Here is a 24,308-nt window from a genome sequence, read left to right as displayed (position 1 = left end):
CCGATTTCAAAAGGAAAAGGACTATTCGATAGGAACAATTGATGAACTGTACAGAAAGATGAATTCAAATTGAATGGGCCCCTTACCGAGCAGAACTTATAGCCGTGCAAACGCCTTTTTACAGAACTAGCTAAGAGAACTTGCAAATCACAATCGTCGCGGAATGTCCGGGACAGTACATTCGTTACCGGTTGATGCCCGGGAAGATTGGAACAAAACTAATGTTCTCTGATGAACCTAGAAAACAAGATGGGGTGATGATGATTCCAACTCACTTTAAGTAAGAGAGAAAGAAATTAGGAGGGACAAAAAACAAAAGGAGGGAGAATGGGGTGAGAGAGGCTCGAACTCTCGACCTCAGGATAACTCAGAAGCTATGAGACCTACGCGCTAGCCAACTGCGCCACCACCCCATTTGTGCCATTTTTAATCATATAAAATTTATATTAAATATTTTGAAGCATACATTTACTCTTTTTTTTTTTGGGGCCAGTATAATTAAACAGCGAAATGTTTGATCTGTTTCTCCTTGATTGATGAAGTTAGGTTACATTTGATAATCTGGATTTAGATTGGGATGAGATAGGATAAGGTAGGGGATTAGAAAATCTCGCCATATGTTTGGTGCAATTTAAAATAGGATTGAAAATCTTTAAAATTTTCGAAGATCCCGCTTGCCCAACACATTGTCTGACGTGATCTCTACATGTTCCCCTTAAGCTCCCTCATTAGCCTGCTCTTCAAATCAGCGGTATTTGTCCTCATGTGGTGGTTAGCGAAGCAATATCCAACTGCATTATTCCACCACTCCATCCTTTAAAGATAATAAGGTTCGTTAAATTATCCTATTCTAACTCAAATCCGAACTACCAAACTCAGCCTTAAATCCCTTTCAAATTTTTCGTGAAAATAAAAGATGAAAATGAAAAGTTGAGTCGATTTGGGTAGGTATACAAAGTGTTGAAGTTTTTTTAGTTAATAACTCTTGGGGGTAACTAAGAGTGTCACTAGTGAGGGATGCATATCCGTTCACATAATCCCTCCTAATTCTAAGTATGAAATGCCTACTCAATTCATAGGCAGGTGGCCTCGTGACTTGTTAAAGATTAGGAACTAAGAGTGTCACTAGTGAGCGACACGTGTCCGGTCACATAATCACTCCTAATTCTAAGTACGAAATGCCTGCTCCATTCATAGACAAGTGGCCTCGCGACGTGTTAAAAATCGGGAAGTTTCCTCATATAAGGCCATAAACATCCAAAACAAAAGCTGGCCAAACCTTATCTACCACATTGACTCGAATTTGTGATCTCATAAAAGATCGTACGACCCTTTTGCTATTAGATTGCTCTGGTCGGCGGTGACTCATCCTCCTGCTAATGATTTCGCTCTAGGCCAGATTTTCTTTTTCGTATCGATAAATACTTCCTATGTATCCGGAAAAATTTTAATATAATTACTACTAGAACAAAATCATGCTTTTCTTCTCCTTTTTTTTTTGTTTTCTTTACTTTTATCATGTGTCCCTTTTTTGTCGCACATTCTTTCATCTGCTGCAATTGCTGGAGAGCGGGGGAATTCAAGTCAAAGATGACAAATGACAAAACGACAAAAGGGAAAAGGTCAAAGCCATCATGATTGCGGGCGCCGAATCGAACGGCTGCCACACCATCGGCGCACGGGTAGTCGTTACTCCTCCGCCTCACGCAATCGCGAACGGCTTCCTAGATCCATTCCTCACGTGGATAATTCCTCCTCTTTTAATATATATTTTTTTCTCCTCTTTTAAAATTCAAATGCCCTTATCTTCACCCCAAAAAAAAAAAGAAAAAGAAGAAAAAAACCGACGGCCCAGATTAACTCGATCCTCTGTACCGACGGATCTCGTGCAATGACGATCGTCCAAGTTCGCACGTGGAGACTAGCGTAGGTTTCAGAGTCTTTTTAAGTCGTCTCTGGACATTCATTATGGATAAAAGCCGCATGTTTAATTATAAATCCCATAATTATTAATATTTACCTATTTTTTTTCCTAATTAAGGTTGATATCACAAAAAATCATAAATTAGTCTACTGGAACACAAATACTCGAAACTTTTTTTTGTGTCATAAAAAAATACTGAACTTATACCGGAGTGTCAAAGGATGGAATCGAAATAAAGGGTATATATGTCACGTAAGTATAAATTCGAATTTTTTTGCGACACAAAAAAGTATGGGATATTTATGTTACAGTTGGCAAGTCTAGAGTTTTTCGTGACACAAAAAAATTGGGGTATTTATTTCATTGTAGGCATAGTTGAGGTTTTTTCCGGTATTTTATTTTGTATTGATCCATTCAATCAATTTAGCCTGAGACTTTGCCACTATCTCGTGCATCACGGAGAATCATCACGGGGATTCAAAGTCTTCACAAAAACCGGCTGTCTGAGACATCGTTGGAGTCCGTTTGCAACGAGACAGGGACGATCGCGCGTGACTTGGTGGGATCGATCGGGTGCTTTAAACACGCAAGCCTACGATGCCCTTGCCCTCCTAGATCACTCACGATGTGCGAAATGTTTCGTCTTTTTCTGAAAGGAGATAAGAAAGATCAAGGACGATTGATACGTAACGATTGATTTGGATGGATAGAAACGATGCGTCTTTAGAAAGTTTTAGGAAAACCGCATAGGCCACTAGAACCTTATCTATCCTAAAGTGAGATGTCTCATACTATCTGTGGTTGCAAGGACATAATGTCCGATGTGATTGACTTGCTTTTTTGTCGATCCAAAATAGGAACTTGATATATAAAAATTGATAGGATATCACTTGAAGATGTACCAATCTTCCTATAAATTGGATAACTCCCATTGATTTTTCATGTAGGGTCATGTCACCTCATTCAAAGTCGAGGACAACAAGATGATGATGATACGAGAGGCAGTGAGGCATGTATTATATTTAAACTTTTGCTTATATCTCTCCTTAAAAATTTAGGCAAAAAAAACAATCCTATAAAGTTATGGAGATTCTTTTGTGTCTATATTCATACATGAATTTAATTAATTCTAAGGTCAGTGTAAAGAACTTTTTTACGCATCCATCATTGGCCGAGTACATATGCATTTCGAGATAACTGTTTAACCAAACTTATCCACACGTCACTTATTCAAAGGTGAATATGTAAAGATAATTCTACATCGAAAGTAATTATAACAATTGCCCGCATTTATTCAAAAGATTCTAGACATATTTCGCTTAAAATAAGTGTCAAAATGCGAGGAAAAAAAATTACCCAATCGATCCTAAACTTATTGTCAAGATGCTGATTTAGTCATAAACTTTTCGATCTTGCAAATTTGGTCCCAAGCCTTTGCTCCAAATTCTAACGTAATCATTCCGGCCAATTCTACGCGAAAAATCACCGACATGGTGGTCCGGTTATCGCCGACCGTCCAGCTAGTGGCTTCCGGCGGGAAATACTGCATGCCGCGAAGATTCAGGACCAGATTGGCAATTTTCCCGAAATGCGAATTCTATAAATTATGGGAAAATTTCAAATAAGGACCCGAAGTGCTCTCATTTTCTCAAATAAGGACCTGAAGTAAACCTTATGTCAAATAAGGACATGAAGTGCCATTATTTTCTCAAATAAAAGTATGAAGTGGACCTTGTCTCAAATAAGAGTATGAACTGGCCATCTCAATCTCAAAAAAGGGCTTAACCTCACTAGAGTTAAGGGCATTTTTTTCTTTTTTTTCTTTTTTTTTCCTTTTGTGTTTTATTCCATAAAAAACAAACTCAAAAAAAAATTAAATTTTAAAAAATATATATTTTAATTTGAATTAATTAAATTTGATGTTAAAATTAGTTTTGGATGAAAATGCCATTGATCGATCGGAAAATTTGGCTGGTCGGCGAGCCGGCGAGGTGAGGTCTTTATTCAAAACTGTTATAACCAGTTTATGCCCTTATTTGAGATTACGAGAGCACTTTAGCTCCTTATTTGATATAAAATTCACTTCAGGCTCTTATTTTTTCAAATAAGAGCACCGCGGATCTTTATTTGAAAATTTTTCCCATAAATTTATTTTCATGAAATATATATATTTTTTTTTTAAAAAAAGAAAAAGCCTATCACGAAAATTGAATCCAAAGGGGGGGCCGTCCGTACAGCACAAGGCCCCAAAAGGAAGGACAACATCCGAGGAGGCAGCAATCAAAATCCCCCGGTCGCTTTAAAACTCTCCCCGCAGGAGGAGGACAACACCACCGCTCCCACAGTGGCAAACCGCAGATACCAACAAAAACGCACTCCCTCTCCACGAAAATTCCCCGACCCCGACCCTTCCCCGAAATTTCCTCTTTTATTTTTCGTTTTCGCCCCCCCCCCCCCCCCTGATTTTCTCGCCCTTTCCCGCTCCCCTTTTCTTTAACTTTCTCGCCGCCCCTCCCGTCCTCGTTATTTTCCTTTTCCCCGCGAATCAGAATCCGCCGAGAAAACCTCTCTCTCTCTCTATCTACTGCTCTCAGACGTCACTCGCGGTGTCACTCGCGGTCGCCGTCACTCGCCGCTCCGCGGTCAAGCGCCTCGCGAGCTTCCCGGAAGCATCCGCCTCGGTTGCCGCGAAGGCGGGCGGAAGCCGCGCTGGACATCTTCGTCCCCCGGGGGGTCTTTCTTGGTGTGTGTGTGTGTGTGTGTGTGTTCTTGGTGTTTCGTTTGTCAGCGAAACGGTCGGTCGGTGGTGGAGGTTGAGGTGGTTGTTGTTGTTGTCGGGTTCGAGAGTGTCGTGGGTTCGCGGCGTTTTTCCTTCTTGTTCTCGGGGAAACGAGCGGCGGCGGCGGTTTTGGAGGAGGGAGATGCAGACGAGGTACATGGAGAGGACGAACAGCATGAGCAGCAGGGGGAAGCGGGGCCTGGACTCGAGCTCCGGCGAGGAAGGGCAGCCCGATCGGAAGCGGCCTGCTCTCGCGAGGTACGTCGATTTCTCTTTTTCTCGAGCTCTCGCGTGCTTCGGAGATGGATTGTGTGCGCAGGCGGTAGCGTGTTGGCGTTGGCGGGGTGGCGGTTTTTTTGGCCTTTTTTGGTTGAGCCGTCGCTTTTCGAGCGTCTGTAAAATCGTGGGGTTGGCTGGAGTTTGGCGTGCGAGCTGAGTCAGCTGCTGAGTGATGGTGGTTGACGGAGGGGCTTTGTTTATGCCGTTGGTTTTTGACCTGTTGATGTCAGCAAGAAGTACTTAGTGTGAATTCAGTTCTGGGTGCTTCGTTACTTTGAAGTAATCTGCTGTACCATTTGGCTTCGACAAAGTACGACGGGGTAAGGTCACTAAAGCGAGCATGCGCGCGTACATTTTCGCGAGGACAAACCGGTGACTTTATAGGAGGAAGATGAAGGGGTAGTTTTATAATTATGGCTGTACGAGTTGAGATAAATAGTTTTCCATGCCATTGTATCGGGTAACATGTAAATGGGACGAGACTTGGACTGGGAAATGCAGCGCTGCTAATTGTATATAGCGTGTAGTTTATCGGATAAATAACGAAATTTTTGCTGAAAACCCCTTTCGCATTGTCGGTTTTAAGTCACACAGGCTGCTAATGGATCCGGAATAAAGTTTTCACGATACTATTATTTTTTCTTTGCCTGCACCAAGTTTCAAAGTGGTCAAATGCTTGCAGAGGTTGAGTTCAGGGTTGATTTCAGGGTTGATTTCATGTTTACAAGCTGCAAAGCAACTTGAATTCTTGCTATTTTGTATGGAGGTGTTAGTGCCCTTGCTTTGGGTTACAGATTCTTAAAATGAGCTCCTCTTTTTCGCTGTGTCTGGCTTAAATTATCATTCTATTCCTGATATTATTAGCTTTTCCTTTTTGGAAAGGGTGTTCTGGCTTTTTTTCGTGGATTCCTGACTCCTTTTATCTGTTTTTCGTTTTCCCCTTTCTCTTTTTCTGGGATTAATTCCAAAAAAAAGCACCAACTTTAGGTCTAGGGACAATTCTGGCCCGAACTTTTTTTTGTCCCATAAAAAAGCACCAACTTTAGGTCAAGGGACAATTTTGGCCCGAACTTTTTTTTGTCCTGTAAAAAAGCACCAACTTTAGGTCGAGGGATAATTCCGGCCCCAACGTTTTTTTGTCTCATAAAAAAGCACTAACTTTGACTTAAATCCCAAATCTGACCTCCATTGACTTAGAATCATTGATTATCTAGCTTGACTATTACACATTAGTAATAAATCCATGTGACTTGCTAACTGGATTTAAAGCAATATTTATACTCTTATTCTCTAAGCTACAATTTGAAGAATAACGGTAAAACTGTTCATCTCCTTCACTTCACTGACAAGTCAAAAATATCTCTAGATTGAATCTCTCTGGCCAAACGTAATCTGAAACCGACCACTGTCTGTCGACAAACACCATGGACGAGATTCGCCAAGCTCATCACCATAACCTTCTTTCTCAAACAATGGTGAAAGTCAACATGGGGCAAGATTTGAGATCATGATGAAAGTTGGTGATTTTTAATGAGACAAAAAAAAATTGGGGCCGGAATTGTCACTCAACCTGAAGTTTGTGCTTTTTTACGGGACAAAAAAAAGTTCAGGCCAGAATTGTTCCTCGACCTAAAGTTGGTGCTTTTTTATGGAACAAAAAAAAGTTCGGGCCAGAATTGTCCCTCGACCTAAAGTTGGTGCTTTTTTTTGGAATTAGGCCTCTTTTTCTGTGTTTGGCTTAAACAATGCTTCTTTTTCACAAAAGCATCAACTTTGACATTTAGAGAAGGGTGTTATAACTTCTCCTTTTGGATTCTTGACTCTTTTCGTCTGTTTTCCTTTTTCTTATTTATACTAACTTGAATTCTACCATCTTCCGTAGATAGCACCTAATCTAGCTAAAAGTTTTGGGCACTGGATCTGTCTCTGTTATGTGTCCTTGCCTTCTTCAGGGAATCTATCTATAATTATGCATCTTTTGTGAAAATGGTTGCTACTTTGAGGTGTATAAATATGTTAATGTCCGTCTATATTGATACAGTGTCATTGTTGAAGCTCTCAAGGTGGATAGTTTGCAGAAACTTTGCTCATCATTGGAGCCCATACTTCGACGTGTGGTAAGATAAATTTGGCGGCCACATGCTTTTCATTTACAGTGTTTCCATGTTCTTTTCGCTTGGTTAATTAAGAGTAGTTGGATTGGTTGATGAAGAAACTAGAGAACAGTAGTTATCATGATTTGTGGGACTGATGATATTATGATTCTATATGTATCACTGTCTCCTTACATTGGCTTGAGAGCCTTAGGAGGTGAAGATCTCATGCATGGTTTAGTAAGGTGGCGGTGAGGGTGACCATGCATTAGCAATATCATCTTTGATGTTGCCGAACATCATATAGTGACTATGATAGTTTGGTTTACTCTTCAAATTTGGAACTGAGGAAATGGATCATGCTTTTAACTGCATGACAATGTAATGTCCCCCAGAATTGGTCATTAGGGGATTTGCTATGTTTGAAGTTTTTGATGAAGCTTAATAACTTGCTTTCTGAAATGTTGACCAGGTAAGTGAAGAAGTGGAGCGAGCTTTAGCAAAATTGGGCCCCTTCAAAATTACTGGGAGGTATGCTATTTTTTAGCTAAGTGGAACCATAGTGATATAATTTTTGTATTGACGTGACGCTGAATCTGGTCTGCTTGAGAAGGCACTCATTAGCTCTGTTGGGGCTTGTTTGACTTGCCTGAAGGTTTAGATGGAGACGTGTTCGTGCATTAAGTTCTTGCATGGTTTATTTATTTATATGGTTGACCTCACTTAGTGGGGATAAAGCTTAGCTGTTGTTGTTGTTTGTTTGTTTGTTTATTCGTACTTAACTATACAAGTTATTGCAAACAATTGTTTTTACGTCATTGTTGGAGAATTCCCAGGAATCTTATAATTGTTGTGAAAGGATCAGGTATAGTTCAAAAGTATTAAAGTAAATCTCTTAGTTGGGAAGATAGATCAATACCGGTGTAAATAATGAAAGGGGGTCAATGGTTCATGCTGTGGATCATGTTTTAGCAACTACCACAATTATGTAGGGACACGATACATTGTCTACTAACCAGCGAATTGAGGGTTGGTTGTTGTTTCTCTGATATGTCCAATATAATCCAATGTTTGTGCAGCTTTATGTTGGCCAATGTAGGCTTTGCCCCGTGTGTTTTAGTCTGTTCTCTTTCCCACTATCACACATTTGTGTGGATCTTTCCACCTAAATTTCATGGCGCATCTGTCTAAGGGTTGTGAGAATGTAGGTCTTCTCCTAAACGCATAGAAGGATCCGATGGAAGAAATTTGCAGCTACAATTCAGGACCAGGTTGTCGCTCCCGCTCTTTACTGGAGGCAAAGTAGAAGGCGAGCAAGGCGCTGCAATCCACGTTGTCTTAATTAATGCAGATACAGGCTGTGTTGTCACATCAGGTCCAGAGTCCTCTGTGAAGCTTGATGTTGTTGTTCTCGAAGGGGATTTCAACAATGAAGATGATGACACTTGGACTCAAGAAGAATTCGATAGTCATGTAGTGAAAGAACGTGAAGGGAAAAGGCCACTTCTAACTGGGGAACTGCAAGTGATACTGAATGATGGTGTAGGCACGCTAGGAGAGCTTACTTTTACTGACAACTCAAGCTGGATAAGGAGCAGGAAGTTTAGACTCGGTTTGAAGGTCTCACCAGGCTTTTGCGAGGCCATACGCATACGTGAAGCCAAAACAGATGCTTTCACTGTTAAGGATCACAGGGGAGAATGTAAGTTACGACAATCTTTCACATCCTATATAGTTCGGAGCTTCCTCGGACAAGTTCTCATTTTCTCTTCAATTTGCAGTGTACAAGAAACATTATCCACCTTCACTGCATGATGAAGTTTGGAGATTGGAGAAGATTGGAAAAGACGGCTCCTTTCATAAAAGGCTGAATAAGGCTGGGATATTTACAGTTGAAGACTTTCTCAGACTTGTGGTCAGAGACTCACAGAGACTGAGGAATGTAAGAATCAAAGAATAATGTGTTTAAACTTGAGATACTTTTTTTCTCACTTTGTTAAATGCTTCTTTTTGCCTTTTGTAGATTCTTGGCAGTGGCATGTCAAACAAAATGTGGGATGTTCTTGTAGACCATGCGAAGACATGTGTCTTAAGTGGGAAGCTTTACGTGTATTATCCGGATGATGCTAGGAATGTAGGAGTTGTTTTCAATAACATTTATCAATTCAGTGGCTTAATTGCAGATGGCCAATATATCTCTGCGGATTCTCTTTCAGACGATCAGAAGGTGATTATTCTTTCCTGTTGCTTCATTATAAAATGATCCTACATGCTGCAAAAACGTGTCATTTTGAAAGGAAGGACATTGGTGTGATGTGATTATTGCCTCGACATCTTTTGGTACCTTCAGGTCAAAAGATACCAGTTCCTTTGCTCAATGAACTGCCTTTTCTTGTTCCTGTATTTGAGATCTACCACATTCTGTTTTTGTGAATGATGTTTGTTACACAAGATGTAGAATACCTTTTTTTTGCATACCTTTCTTGTCTCAATTATACTACATTGCAAAAACTGAAATGGCTCGATTTTTGAAGGTCCATGTGGACACCTTGGTAAAGAAGGCATATGACAATTGGATGCATGTTATTGAGTATGATGGCAAATCTCTGGTCGATTTCAACAATGATAACACTGGTGCATCTTGCTCTGAATTTCCCATGGGTCAACAAGAGTATTCAAACATATATGATCACCAGCTTACTCCACCAAGCCTCTCAGTTCCGGTTTCCATGGACCAGCCTCCTGCAGATTCAGGTAATACTAACCTTTCCATATATAATGTCATTGTAATCATGATTTCCTGACCTGTTGATTCAGGAAACAGACAGTTTTGGAGATGGTTTTGTCAATTGCTGTTTTTTCAACAGTAAAATGTCTGGAGTCTTGTCAAATCTGTACGATCTAATAGTGCGCTCCTCTTGGCAGAAACTTTATTAGTCCTACATGAAAGTTGTAGGCTTCAAGGGATAAAAGGAGAAAGTAATTTCTTTTCCTTTTTAAAAACTCCATAGGGTTAATGACATTTTACTCCTATGCTTTCATGGCTGTCTTAGTCAACACCCTCATAATCTATATTGTCTCAGTTAACTCTCCATAATTTATCTTTTAATTTAATTTGGTCCTAAATCTGAAGTTAGGCTTCTGACTAGACTGATACTAATGCACGTGACACCGGGATCATGAAATCTGACCATTTAGTTGTTGTAAAATAGTCGGTACAAGTTCCTTTCCGTTCAATAAAAGTTGCAAAGTGATTAAAATGTCTCTTCCGTTTGTCTAATTGGAAAAGACACGCGACTTCCGAATGCCATAAAGCAAGAGACCTTGCTAACTATTAGCCGTACAACGGCTTGAATTTGCTCATGCGATGCCACGTTCTTTAGATGCTGCTGTGCCAAATATAAGAACTAATCTTTTGGGCTGAACTAAGACTAAATCAAACTATAGGGGGCTGATGGATGGTTTCTAATGTTTTCTGTGTATTATCCATGCTAGATTTAACCAATGGCCCTCCTACCTCCTCTATCTCAATAGCCTTCCATTGGTATGTATTTGTCCTCTTCCCATTTACTTTGAAAAAGTGAGCCACGAGGTCAGGTATAATACCTCTTTGACAGTTAGACATCCAACCTGTAAGCGCAAACAACCAATTGCAAGAGCATAAGGGGTTGACTGATACAACCCTGAAATTAGGGGGCAAGATGTAATATTCCTGGAATCCGTACTTCATAGTTTGAATCACGGAAGAATAAGAGCCATTAGCAGTGATTTGGTGGCTTTTGTAGACAATTATTTTTTCGTTTTGTTCTTCGGAGTGTTGGTCCAACATTTAGAAAGGCTCTTTCACTCTCTCATGATATTCATTCTTATACCCTTTTGGGGCTACTTTATTTTTTTAGGTCGAACTTTTGGGGCTACTTCAGAAGGCAAAATACTGACCTTCCATTACTCACTGATTTATGCTTGCTCATTCTTTCTCCAATCTGGACAGGGTACAATGACAGTATTTCTACCAGATATCAGATGCAGCCACAAAGCGTTAATGTCAATACTCCTCTTCAGTTTGATGGCTCTTCATTCCCTCTTCAGAATTCATTAATCAATTCCTCACACCAAACCCAGCTTCTGAGCCTTGGTCCATCACAGGCATCGGCATCTGGCTTTCATGCTGGGGGCCCATCAAGTCTTCCTCCTTACAGGGGAGCTGAGGAGCTTTTCTCGGAGGAGGAAATTCGTCTGAGAAGCCACGAGATGCTTGAGAATGAGGATATGCAGCATCTCCTGCGTATCTTCAACATGGGAGGCCATAACCAATCCTCATTCAATGTTACTGAGGATGGGAACCCATTTTCATCAGCATACATGCCCAACCTATCTCCGAATTTCGGCTTCAATGAGGACAGGAGCCGCTCATCTGGCAAAGCTGTTATTGGGTGGCTAAAGCTTAAGGCGGCATTGAGATGGGGCATCTTTGTCAGGAAGAAGGCTGCGGAGAGACGGGCGCAACTTGTAGAGTTGGATGAAACGTAGACAAGGAATGAAGATGAAGCTGGTCTAGCTTTGATGTTTATACGTTCCTCTCCTAGCCCTGCCTAATTCCTGTCAAACATAAGTTTGGGCCGGTGCAGGAAATACGGGCATAACCTCAGATTATATCTGTAAGATCTTACACATCGAGCTCTTGCAATGGATCCTACTCCCTACAAATAGTCAACATCTGTATGATTCTGTCCCTACACAAAGCTTGATATCCATAAGCAGCTATTGTTGCGGTAGTCTCTGCATGATATTGCTGCCTCATTGTGAAGATTGACCAAGTTGGAGCCATTTCAGCTGGAGATGTTTGATTGGTCAGAAGCTGAAACTGAAGGCGCTTACTGGGAGGAGCCTTTCTAGAAGCTAGATAAGTTTGCACGAGTTCTTTCACATGGTAATAGGAGGTAAGGTTGGTTTAATTATGTCAGTTCTAGTGTCTGTTGGATGTCAATCTGCTCGTGTAGGTGCAGTAAGATTCCGAACCTATAGATGTGGTTTTCGTCGGTAGATTAACGACTGCCTGCACAGTGACTGTTATTAGACTTCTTTAGTTTGTCAGCGTAATAAGCTGCGTAGGTCGGTTTGAGCCTGTATTATTCACTTTCTTACAAAATGAAGCTAGACTTCTCTCAACATTGTTCGGGATTTGCATTGGTATTGCTCTAAGGTCCTCTTTTGCTCTCTCGCTTTCCGCGGCTGGAGATTTTGCACCAAATATGAGGCAAGCCTCCTAAAAATGTAGCGATGGTAATGTATCACATATGGCATGCAGATTGTCCGGAGCTTCATGATTGTCAGCATACTGAATCACTTGACATTGAATACGTGTATAGGCATTCTCGGAGCTCCAGCAGCCCTCGTCTTTGTAATCAGGGTTTTCGCTGCTGCTTTTGCTTGTAAAGATGAATCGGATGTCACATCTTATGATAGATGGGATGGTATTTGTCAGAAAGAGATACGAAATTCGAAGGATCACCAAAGACATCCGCTTTACTAGCAGTTGGCTACGACTTGTACCATAGCTATGGCCTAACTTCGGCCGCATCGCATTGAAATCTAAAACTCATTTTTCCCTTCAATCAAGTCTATAACTTCGTTTAGTTTGAGTAATCTCGTGCAGTGTGGCGAACTTGATTTGCACAATTAGAGTCTTTTTATCATTTGCCATGGAAAACCTGTAGTTCGGCTAATTTCGTATATATCAGAAATTAAAATCAAGCGTTAGGAAAACTGACCTGAAAGCAGTACAACCAAATAAGCAAAATGTTGATCCGAGCCCAACGAATTAACGTCGTGTCCTTAAGACGAATTTGGCCCCTCAATCAGTACCCGAGGATATTGGACAATCGTCTCCCAGGATAGAACGGATCTCGTTCCTCCGAAGCGGTACGTATCCGGAGGACTCCAACGAACGCAATTTTGCAGAACAATCGCACGAAATGACAAATGATGAAGAATGAGAGAGCAGCAGAATGCCGCGAAAATATGAAATGCCAAGAGCACTTTGTTCGGTCATGTATGAATGAATAGTCATCAAGGAATTTCGGATATAGAAGGATGAAACCGAAGAGTCACCAACCGAACAATTTTGTTCGGTCATGTGAACAGTCACGAGCCGAGCGCGAAGGGCTTCGGTTTTCGTTCGGGCGAACCGAACCTCACGAACAGACATGTTTGTTTGTCCAAAAATAAATAAATAAATAAATAATTTCTAAACAACGTGTCTGTTCGAAAACTAAAAAATAAAAAACCGATAGAGAGTGGACCCGGAACCGAGCCGGCCGGACGGACGGCGGCGGCGGCGCGCGCGCGGGAGGTGGACCGACCTAGCTTGACGTAGGTCCTCTCTCTTCCACAAAAGTGGGGTACCCCTTGGGGCCCAAACCCATTTGTGAGGCTCAACTATTTGAACCCATCTCCCATCTCTCTTCTACCCTATGTGGGACACTTTCACCCACACACTTCTCATTCAATTCTATGGGATTTTGGTTCCAAAATCCCAACAATCCCCCACATGAATGAGAAGTTCAGATATCATGACTCTTTGTGTATGCATGAGATGCAATGTGCGATTATTCCATGAGAAAACGTTGCATCAGGATAAGTAGTCTGAGACCTTGAACTTTCCTTAGTGAAACCTATCGGACTTATCTCGGTCAATCAGAGACTTGATGTCTTTGAACCGTCGACCTTTGGTGTAAGCCTAGACAATAGAAATCACACAACCTGTTTCTCGAACAAAATTGGTTCTCACCGTTGTGTTCGTTTTGGCCATGAACACCGCTTGGTCTCATGAGTGTTTTAGAGAATTCGGCCTTTTCAATTCTCACGGCGCGCCCTCACTTCACACTCACATAGGTGATTTCGAACATATAGTATATCACATACTCAATTCGAATCATTAAAAGCTTTTGCTTAACCTTCACATATTAGTACTGTTTCATCCGGAATGAGTAAAAATTTAACAAGATTTCTACACTCGTCTTCATAACTTAGTTGTCCCTTTGAACCTAGATCTTGGGATCTCCAATCAACTAGGTAGGGTTTCCGCTATGATGACTTGTTTATAGGCCTTAAACCCATTCCCCTTGATGTTTTTGCAACCATCTCTCCAGTTAGGCCTTTTGTCAATGGATCCGCAATATTATCTTTTGACTTCACATAGTCAATGGTGATAATTCCACTAGAGAGAAGTTGTCTTACTGTGTCATGTCTTCGACGTATGTGTCGAGACTTACCGTTATACATGACATTCCTTGCTCTTCCTATTGCCGCTTGACTGTCACAATGTATACATACAGCGGGCACTGGTTTAGGCCAATTAGGAATATCTTCCAAGAAATTTCGAAGCCACTCTGCTTCTTCACCGGCTTTATCCAAAGCAATAAATTCTGATTCCATAGTGGATCTAGCAATACAAGTTTGTTTGGATGATTTCCAAGACACTGCCGCTCCCCCAAGTGTGAATACATATCCACTTGTCGATTTTGTGTCTTTAGTGCCGGTTATCCAATTTGCATCACAGTATCCTTCAAGTACCGCTGGATATTCTGTGTAATGCAAAGCATAATCTTGAGTATGCTTTAAGTAGCCCAATAAACGTTTCATTGCTTTCCAATGATTTTCATTTGGACTAATCAGTAATCGACTTAGCTTGCTAACCGCACAAGCTATGTCCGGCCTAGTACAGCTTCATGACATACATTAAACTCGCCTAGTATACTAGCATACTCATTTTGAGCCTTACTTTCACCAAGATTCTTCGAAAGATGTAAATTAACATCTATAGGAGTCTTTACCGGTACAATATCTAGATTCTTGCACTTTCCAAGAATCGTCTCAATATAATGGGATTGTGATAGAGTTAATCCTCCATATGTTTTATGGATTTTAACTCCTAAAATAACATCTGCAACCCCCATATCTTTCATATCAAATTTACTTGTGAGCATGCGTTTGGTTGCCTTAACAACCTCACTATCGCTGCCCATTATAAGCATGTCATCTACATATAAGCACAAAATGGCAAAACCATTATGAGTGTTCTTAACATATACACATTTATCACACTCATTGATCTTGAAACCATTCGACAACATGACTTGGTCGAATTTAGCATGCCATTGTTTCGGTGCTTGTTTCAATCCATAGAGTGACTTGATAAGCCGACATACTTTCTTCTCTTGACTTGGAACAATGAACCCTTCGGGTTGTTCCAAATATATTTCTTCTTCCAAATCCCCGTTTAAGAAGGCCGTCTTAACATCCATTTGATGGATTTCAAGCTTATACACCGCTGCTATGGCAATTAGCATCCTTATGGATGTAATTCTAGTAACAGGTGAATAAGTATCAAAATAATCAAGACCTTCTCGTTGCTTGTATCCTTTTACTACAAGCCTAGCCTTATATTTATCAATAGCACCATCCGCTTTCATTTTCCTCTTGAAAATCCACTTACATTGTAGTGGTTTATTACCAGGAGGAAGGTCAACCAATTCCCATGTATGGTTTGACAAGATGGATTCAACTTCACTATTGATAGCTTCTTTCCAGAACGGGGCTTCTGGCGAAGTCACAGCTTCTTTGAATGTCCGAGGCTCATTCTCTAACAGATACGTTAAGAAATCAGGTCCAAAAGACGTGGAAGTCCTTTGTCTTTTACTACGTCTAGGTTCATCCTCAATTGGATCATTTCTAGATATAGTATCTCGAGACCTCTTATTATTATCAATTGGCTCATATACTATGTTATACAGAAATATATTTTCAAAGAACGAAGCGTCCCTTGATTCAATTATCGTATTAACATGTATATCTGGGATCTCTGACTTGTGAACAAGAAAACGATATGCATTGCTATTCTGAGCATATCCGATAAAAACACAATCAACAGTCTTTGGTCCTATCTTAACCTTTTTAGGCTTAGGAACCGCAACCTTAGCCAAACACCCCCACACTTTGAGATAATTCAAGTTAGGCATTCTGCCTTTCCATTTCTCATAGGGAGTTTGTTGTGTTTTTCTGTGGGGCACTCTATTTAAAATAAAATTCGCCGTCAAAACAGCTTCCCCCCACAAATTCTGTGGTAAACCGGAACTATTCAACAATGCATTCATTGTTTCCTTTAAAGACCGGTTTTTCCTTTCTGCCACTCCATTAGATTGCGGCGTATAAGGAGGAGTCATTTGGTGAACGATACCAAACTCAGTACAAATTTCCTCAAAAGGAAATTCATATTCACCTCCTCTGTCACTTCTTATCATTTTAACTTTCTTATTCAACTGAGTTTCAACTTCGGACTTATAAATTCTAAAAGCATTCACAGCCTCATCTTTGCTACTAAGCAAATAAACATAACAATACCTCGAGCAGTCATCTATAAATGTGATAAAATACTTATTACCACCTCTTGACGGTATTGATTTCATATCGCATATATCTGTGTGTATTAAATCTAAAGGTTCTGAGACTCTATTGTCTACAGAATGAAAAGGAGGCTTAGAAAATTTAGATTCAACACACACTTGGCATTTCTCACTAGAACATTCGAATTTTGGCAATAATCTCATGTTCATTAATTTCTTTATCGACTTATAGTTAACGTGTCCTAATCTATCATGCCATAAATTAGGAGACTCAAGCACATAAGCAGAAACAGCTTTATTCATAACAACATTGGGTACAACAGTCATTACATTTAACTTGAAAAGACCATCACTGAGGTAACCCTTTCCTACATACATCTCATTCTTGGAGAGTACAAACTTATCGGATACAAAAACCAACTTGAAGCCATTCTTGCTAAGAAGAGATCCGGACACTAAATTCTTGCGTATGTCTGGCACATGTAGCACATTATTTAGTGTCACAACTTTCCCAGATGTCATCTTTAGAGCAACCTTTCCAACACCTTCAACCTTAGAGGTCGATGAATTACCCATGTAGAGTTTTTCATCACCTTCCATAGGCATGTAAGATGAGAACATTGATTTATTGGCGCAAATATGACGAGTTGCTCCAAGATCAATCCACCACTCCTTGGGATTTCCCACCATATTACACTCGGATATCATGGCGCTTAGATTGATATCATCAACACCATTGGAAATTTCTTCCACCACATTAGCCTCGAGTTTTCTGTCTTTTCTTGGCTCTGCAGTCTTTGGCTCGATGTCCAGACTTGCCACAGTTGAAGCACTTGCCAACGAACTTCTTCAGGCCTTGGGTGAATCCCTCTCCAGACTTGCTAGTCATTTTTCTCTTCTTGTTGGGTTTTGATCCTTCTTCAACAACATTGACCCTTGAGACCGCCAAATTGCTGCCAACTTTCTTTTCGGAATTTCTATTGTCTTCCTCTATCCTCAACCGAACAATCAAGTCTTCAAGTGACAACTCCTTTCTCTTGTGTTTGAGATAATTCTTGAAATCTCTCCAGGATGGTGGCAATTTTTCAATGAATGCAGCCACTTGAAATGTCTCACTTAGAGTCATTCCTTCAAGATGAATATCATGCATAATCACTTGAAGCTCTTGAACCCGACTTAAGACGGTCTTTGAATCAACCATCTTGAAGTCCAGAAATTTACCGACAATGAATTTCTTCAATCCGGCATCTTCGGTTTTGTATTTCTTGTCCAGACTATCCCATAACTCTTTAGCCGTTTTTAGCGGACTATATACGTTATAGAGAGTATTGTCCAGACCGTTGAGGACATAGTTGCGACACAGGAAGTCAGAATGATTCCATGCGTCCACAGCAGCAAGCTTTTCTTTATTTGTCTCTCCAACGTCCAATTTAGGACCATCCTCATTGAGGAATCTAGCCAAGTTCAAGGTCGTGAGATAGAACAACATCTTTTGTTGCCATCTCTTGAAATCCGTACCATTGAACTTTTCTGGCTTTTCTCCGTGATTCGGAACAGGATTAACCGAAGTCGAAGCCATTTCTGAAATATAAACACATACCATATTCACGAACAGAATTGAAAATTTCTAATATGAACAATATTCGAAAAATTCGTTAACGAACAGAATGTGCAAATAGAATCGTATTCTATACGATATGACAAGGAACATACGAACTATACAAAAGTTCGAATTAAAGAAACGGCAATATGATATTTGATATGAACAACGCATAAGAATATACGAACAGAACCGAAGCAAAATTCGTCTTAAGATTGTAGTTCGGCTAATTTCGTATATATCAGAAATTAAAATCAAGCGTTAGGAAAACTGACCTGAAAGCAGTACAACCAAATAAGCAAAATGTTGATCCGAGCCCAACGAATTAACGTCGTGTCCTTAAGACGAATTTGGCCCCTCAATCGCACCCGAGGATATTGGACAATCGTCTCCCGGGATAGAACGGATCTCGTTCCTCCGAGCGGTACGTATCCGGAGGACTCCAACGAACGCAATTTTGCGTAACAATCGCACGAAATGACAAATGATGAAGAATGAGAGAGCAGCAGAATGCCGCGAAAATATGAAATGCCAAGAGCACTTTGTTCGGTCATGTATGAATGAATAGTCATCAAGGAATTTCGGATATAGAAGGATGAAACCGAAGAGTCACCAACCGAACAATTTTGTTCGGTCATGTGAACAGTCACGAGCCGAGCCTTAAACCGGTTTGGTTCGTGAACAGGCGCAAGGGCTTCGGTTTTCGTTCGGGCGAACCGAACCTCACGAATGATACATGTTTGTTTGTCAAAAAATAAATAAATAAATAAATAATTTCTAAACAACGTGTCTGTTCGAAAACTAAAAATAAAAAACCGATAGAGAGTGGACCCGGAACCGAACCGAACCGGCCGGACGGACGGCGGCGGCGGCGCGCGCGCGGGAGGTGGACCGACCTAGCTTGACGTAGGTCCTCTCTCTTCCACAAAAGTGGGGTACCCCTTGGGGCCCAAACCCATTTGTGAGGCTCAACTATTTGAACCCATCTCCCATCTCTCTTCTACCCTATGTGGGACACTTTCACCCACACACTTCTCATTCAATTCTATGGGATTTTGGTTCCAAAATCCCAACAAAACCTTCGTCAATTTTGCTGAGGGAAAATGTCAAATAGGGACTCAAAGTGGATCTCTTCTCAAATGAGGATCTCAAGTGGATAATGTTTCAATTAAGGATACAAAGTGCCCAAACTAGTCTCAAATAAGAACTCAGCTTGTTGGTCGGTCAAATGTTCGCCAACCAGCGACAGTGAGACATTTTTCGGCACCGAAATAAGGGCAATTTTATTGTTTTTTTTTCTTTTTTCTTTTTTCTTTTCTCTCTTCCCTCTTGTGGCCATCGCCGGTGACGTCTGCCGGCCTTAGGTGAGGGTGGCCGGGCGAAGGCCGCCCTTGCCTAGGTGGGCGAGGGCGGCTATCGCCCTTCGCCGGCAAAGGCCACCCTCGCCTGAGGCTGGCGGACGTCGCCGGCAACGTCCGCAAGAGGGAAGAGAGAAAAGAAAAAAGGAAAAAGAAAAAAAAGAAGACAAAATTGCCCCTATTCCAGCATCGGAAAATGTCTCACGGTCGCCGGCCGGCGAACATTTGGCCGACCGGCGAGCTGAGTCCTTATTTGAGACTAGTTTGGATACTTTGGATTCTTAATTGAAGCATTGTCCGCTTGGGGTTCTTATTTGAGAAAAGAGACCCACTTTGTGTCCTTATTTGACATTTTCCCTTTTGCTGATGTGGCACGTCGTAACAACAAAGCTGAAGAAGGAACGGCATGAAAGTACCGATAGTCCTTGAATTTTCTACTGAATATTAGATTAGGTCCTGATCATATTTTGGCCAATTGAGATCGTTGAACCACGGTCTTTGTCGTTCATATAGGTTCTGGAGATTTAAAATACGTATAGAAATGCCGGCAAAAGTGCTGAGGATTGTGTCAAAGCAGAGAGAGTGTCAACGAGGGTCGCCGCCTCTTTCCGAGCTTTGGGCCGAAGGGATGGCCCCCACGCATCCGGGGCAAGGGTGGCGCCTCGCCGCTGTGCTTGGCATGGGCCGCCACCTTTGCTGCAGTGCTCGATGAGGAGTGGCGACGAGTGACCATGGGGGACGCAAGCTCGAAGCTCAAGCGTTCATGGCCATGAAGTTAGAGCTGTAGCGGCAATGATGTCTTCGAGCTCGAACTTGAAGCTGGAGTGACCATGGCAGACGCAAGCTTGAAGCTTGAGCGTCTATGGCTGTGAGCTTAGAGCTCATGCACGAGTGACCATGGGGGACGTGAGCTCAAAGTTCGAGTGTCCACGGCAGCGAGCTCGAAGCTGGAGTGACCGTTGTGGCCACGAGCTTAGGGCTCGAGTGACCATGCCAGCTGCGATCTTGGCCATCGATATGGATCCACAAACCCTCTCTCTCTTAATTTTGGGGTTTTTTTTTTAAGACTGACCAGGCACCTACATGATAATATTGATCGAATCATAAGACGACACAATACTCCAACGTCCATATTAGCAAAAATAAACTGAGAGGAGTATAAGTATAACAGAAAGACTAACGGTGACACGTTTCAAAAACGTGATGGAATTTCTTGAACAAAAACAAAGCAGAGAGGCACTTTTGATTTTCCAACAGAAGTACAAGGACCGCCTGTGATATTAACCCAAAATGTTAAAGACTTGATCGAACATTCAGCAAAAGCTCAAGGGTACCCACGTAAAAGAAAAAATATCTAAAAAGAAAGGGTTAATACCACGAAAAATCCTAAACTGGTACACTTGTGACACATTTACCCCAAACTATTTTTTTGACCATAAAAAACCCCAAACTGGTACACATGTGACAATTTTACCACAACTAGTTTTTAATATTATTTTTTTTATTTTTTTGAATTTTTTTGAATTTTTTCTTTTTTCTTTTCTTTTCTTTTTTTTTTCTTCACTTCAACCTCTGGCCGGTCGCCGGTCCGGCGACAGGCCAGAGGCGGAAGCCGGCGAGGGCCGCCCTCGGCAGCCGCTGGCGAGGGCCGCCCTCGCTCGACTCGGCAAGGGTGACACTCGCCGGCGTCGGGCGAGGATCGGCCCTCGTCCGACGCCGGCGAGGCCGCCTCGCCCGACTCGAGCGAGGCCGTCCTCGCCCGCCCGTGCGAGGGCTGCTCGCTAGAAGCCGGCGAGGGTAGCCCTCGCCCGACGCAAAGCGAGGGTCGCCCTCGCCCGAGTCGGGCAAGGGTCGCCCTTGCCCGGGCGGGCGAGCACAACCTCACCCGGCGCCGGCAGGGCGCCCTCGCCCGATACCGGCGAGGGTCGCCTCGCTCTCGAGCCGGGCGAGGATCGCCCTTGCCTTGGGTGGGTGAGGACAGCCCTCGCCGACGCCGGCGAGGGCGGCCCTCGCCCGACGCCGGCGAGGGCGGCTCGCCCGACGCCGGCGAGGCGGCCCTCGCCCGACGCCGGCGAGGGCGGCCTCGCCCGACGCGGCGAGGGCGGCCTCGCCCGACGCCGGCGAGGGCGGTCCTCGCTCGACACAAGCGAGGGCGGCCCTCGCCCAAAACCGGCGAGGGTGGCCCTCGCCGGATCGGGCGAGGACGGCCCTCGCCCGACGCAGGCGAGGAGGGCCCTCGCCCGATACCGGCGAGGGTCGCCCTCGCCGGATCTGGCGAGGACGGCCCTCACCCGACGCCGGCGAAGGTGGCCCTTGCCGGCTTCCGCCTCTAGCCGGTTGCCGGACCGGCGACCGGCCAGAGGTTGAAGATAAAGAAAAAAAAAATAAAAGGAAAAAAATAAAAATATAAATAAAAATTCGAAAAAATAAAAAATAATATTAAAATTTTAATTCAGGGTAAAATTGTCACATATGTACCAGTTTGGGATTTTTTGTGGTAGGTTCAGGGTAAAATTGTCACAGATGTACCAGTTTGGAGTTTTTGATGGTCAAAAAAATAGTTCGGGGTAAAATTGTCACAGGTGTACCAGTTTGTAGTTTTTTATGGTCAAAAAAATAGTTTGGGGTAAATGTGTCACAAATATACCAATTTAGGGTTTTTCGTGGTATTAACCCAAAAAGAAAAGAAAAGACATCAGGACTTCTAGAAACCAACAAAATTGACAAAATGCCGCACTTCCAACCCCATCCACCATATCAACGGTTCACATATTTTCTCAGTAAAAAGAAAGTTTTGTGACGTGGCAATGCCACGTAATTAAATAAACTCAGTGCGGAAATATTAATTACGCAAACCAAACAAAATTGGGGATTTTTTTTGTCAGACAAAAACAAAATTGGGGACTTGAAAGCACAAAAATAATATGAAAACGCAATTGCAAGATTCAATCAAATTAGGAGACTTGCAAGTGTACTTAGCCCTTCAAGAGTTTAGCTTGATTGATCAGGGCGAGTTGAGCTTATATAGTGCTGGGCTCGAACTCCGACTCGCATACTTAGTCGAGTAGTAAGGTTTCTTTTTGCTTTATCTCCACTCAGATAGAAAATTGAGATCTCGAGTTCTAACTCCACTCGACTCAATTACAGCCAACTTATAAAGGAACTCTAGTTCAAGCTCATGCTCAATCTAAAGAGCTCGAATAGTTCCCTTGTATGTATATATGTATGTATGTGTGGATATATTGTGTAATTATAAGGATATATGTATCAATTTTCCTAACTATCAAATAAATTATAAGATAGTAGAAACTCGATTTGGTTTGCAAGCCCGTAGAGCAAAGTGAGTTTGCTAAACAAGAGTTGGTAAGCTGTAATTTGTTAGTAACTTAATAGGAAATAGGGTTTAGTGAATTGCGATCGATAATTTAGTAATTTTTTTTTTGGTAAGGATAGTTTAGTAAACTTAGTAATTGGGTAAGCTAAGAAAAATGATAGGTCGTAAATTGTTATAGAAATTTGTAATTTTGAAAGCGACCAAATAAACCAAGATGAAACCAGTTGGTAATTCAATTAAAGATAATTTGATAAATCACACAAATTAAGGTTGGTAATTTCATATTAGAGTTAGTAAATTTAGCATGTTAGTGAGCTTTGTAAATATAAACTAGCAAATTGTCACAAAAATTCGTCATTTTGAAGAGACCAAATAAACTTTGTGGAGTGACTCAAACAAAATTTGTAACAATCAGTTATCCAATCAGGAAAAAAGTCAATAAATCACTCAAGCTAAGACTTATAATTTTGTATAAAGTCAGTAACTTTAGCATGCTAGTAAGTTGTGGAAACAAATGCAGGTAAGTTACTAGAGAATGTCGTAATTTTGAAGCGACCCAATAAAAGCCGGTAATAAGCGTTGGTAAGTTAGAACTAGTTGATAACACAATCGGGAAAAAAACTCATAATGGTAATTTGGCACCAAAAATTATTAATTTTAACTGTTCAGTAGGTTACAAAAATAACAGTAGATGGAATTTTGGAAATAGTCGATCATTTCGGAATAATTAACTAAGAGTCAATAATTTTTAAGTAAATGCTTGTAACTTTTTAGGAAGTTATGGTGTCAATAATTTACCAATCACATTCTTACCTTTACCAAAAAAAAAAAAAATAATTTACCAATCACATATATTTCTTCTAAGCAAACATTAGAAAAATAGTAATACCCTGACTCCATTTGTTTCGCGGAAAATAAATGATTCAGATAACATTTCTTAAAAACGAATGCTTGTATCGCTTGAAATAATTAACCAATGAAAAATGTTTTCATCATCGTCTCATCGATAACAATTTATGTCTAAATATTTTTGTAGGCGATGAAAATATTTTCCGTTTATTTATTCTTGCAAGCGACATAAGTGATCAATTCCAAATTATCAATTTTTCGCGAAATAAACGGTTTGTTTTGAGGAAAATGGTTAATACCACGAAAAACTCCAAACTGGTACACCTGTGATAATTTTACCCCAAACTAATTTTTTGACCACAAAAAACCTTAAATTGGTATAGTTGTGATAAATTTACCCTCAGTTTGTTTCCATTAAATTTTTCTATCAAATTACTTTGTTAAATGACATGCGATAATTAACTGATGTACCAATTTTAAGTTTTACCTTCTGTTTGTCACAAGTGTACCGGTTTGTGATTTTTCATGGTATTAATTCAATTTAACGGAAACTAATGGATGGTAAATTTATCACAAATGTACTAGTTTAGGATTTTTACTGATCTAGTTTGGGGTAAATTTATTACATGTGTACCAGTTTAGGCTTTTTTGTGGTCAAAAAATTAGTTTGGGGTAAAATTGTCATATG

At 41.2% G+C, this 24,308-nt stretch overlaps 1 protein-coding gene and 1 non-coding gene across 2 annotated transcripts; one reads left to right on the top strand and one right to left on the bottom strand.

The window, feature by feature from the left end:
- Positions 1–328: 328 nt before the first annotated feature.
- Positions 329–413, bottom strand: TRNAM-CAU (transfer RNA methionine (anticodon CAU)). Its single transcript is given in 2 exon segments — positions 329–364; positions 376–413. It is a non-coding gene; the product is annotated as a tRNA-Met (tRNA).
- A 4,365-nt stretch (positions 414–4,778) lies between these two features.
- Positions 4,779–12,224, top strand: LOC115687910 (calmodulin-binding protein 60 B-like). The gene is made up of 8 exons (XM_030613619.2): positions 4,779–4,961; positions 7,024–7,099; positions 7,548–7,606; positions 8,284–8,777; positions 8,857–9,017; positions 9,099–9,302; positions 9,610–9,829; positions 11,067–12,224. The coding sequence occupies exons 1-8, from the start codon at positions 4,846–4,848 to the stop codon at positions 11,603–11,605; spliced, it is 1,869 nt and encodes a 622-aa protein (XP_030469479.1). The 5' UTR covers positions 4,779–4,845; the 3' UTR covers positions 11,606–12,224.
- Positions 12,225–24,308: the final 12,084 nt, after the last annotated feature.

The sequence above is a fragment of the Syzygium oleosum genome, unplaced genomic scaffold (assembly GCF_021117445.2).
Source record: "Syzygium oleosum isolate NSW1041296 unplaced genomic scaffold, Sole_v2.1 Sole_v2.11, whole genome shotgun sequence".
Classification (NCBI taxonomy): domain Eukaryota; kingdom Viridiplantae; phylum Streptophyta; class Magnoliopsida; order Myrtales; family Myrtaceae; genus Syzygium; species Syzygium oleosum.
The sequence above is the reverse complement of the archived record's forward strand: the minus strand, read 5'-3'. Positions and strand labels throughout refer to the sequence as shown.

Excerpts from the sequence above, each read along its gene's own strand:
- LOC115687910 (XM_030613619.2), top strand. The coding sequence starts at position 4,846 with ATGCAGACGAGGTACATGGAGAGGACGAACAGCATGAGCAGCAGGGGG. Across the intron at positions 8,778-8,856 it reads TAAGGATCACAGGGGAGAAT|TGTACAAGAAACATTATCCA; the intron begins GTAAGTTACGAC and ends TTCAATTTGCAG. Across the intron at positions 9,830-11,066 it reads CCAGCCTCCTGCAGATTCAG|GGTACAATGACAGTATTTCT; the intron begins GTAATACTAACC and ends CAATCTGGACAG.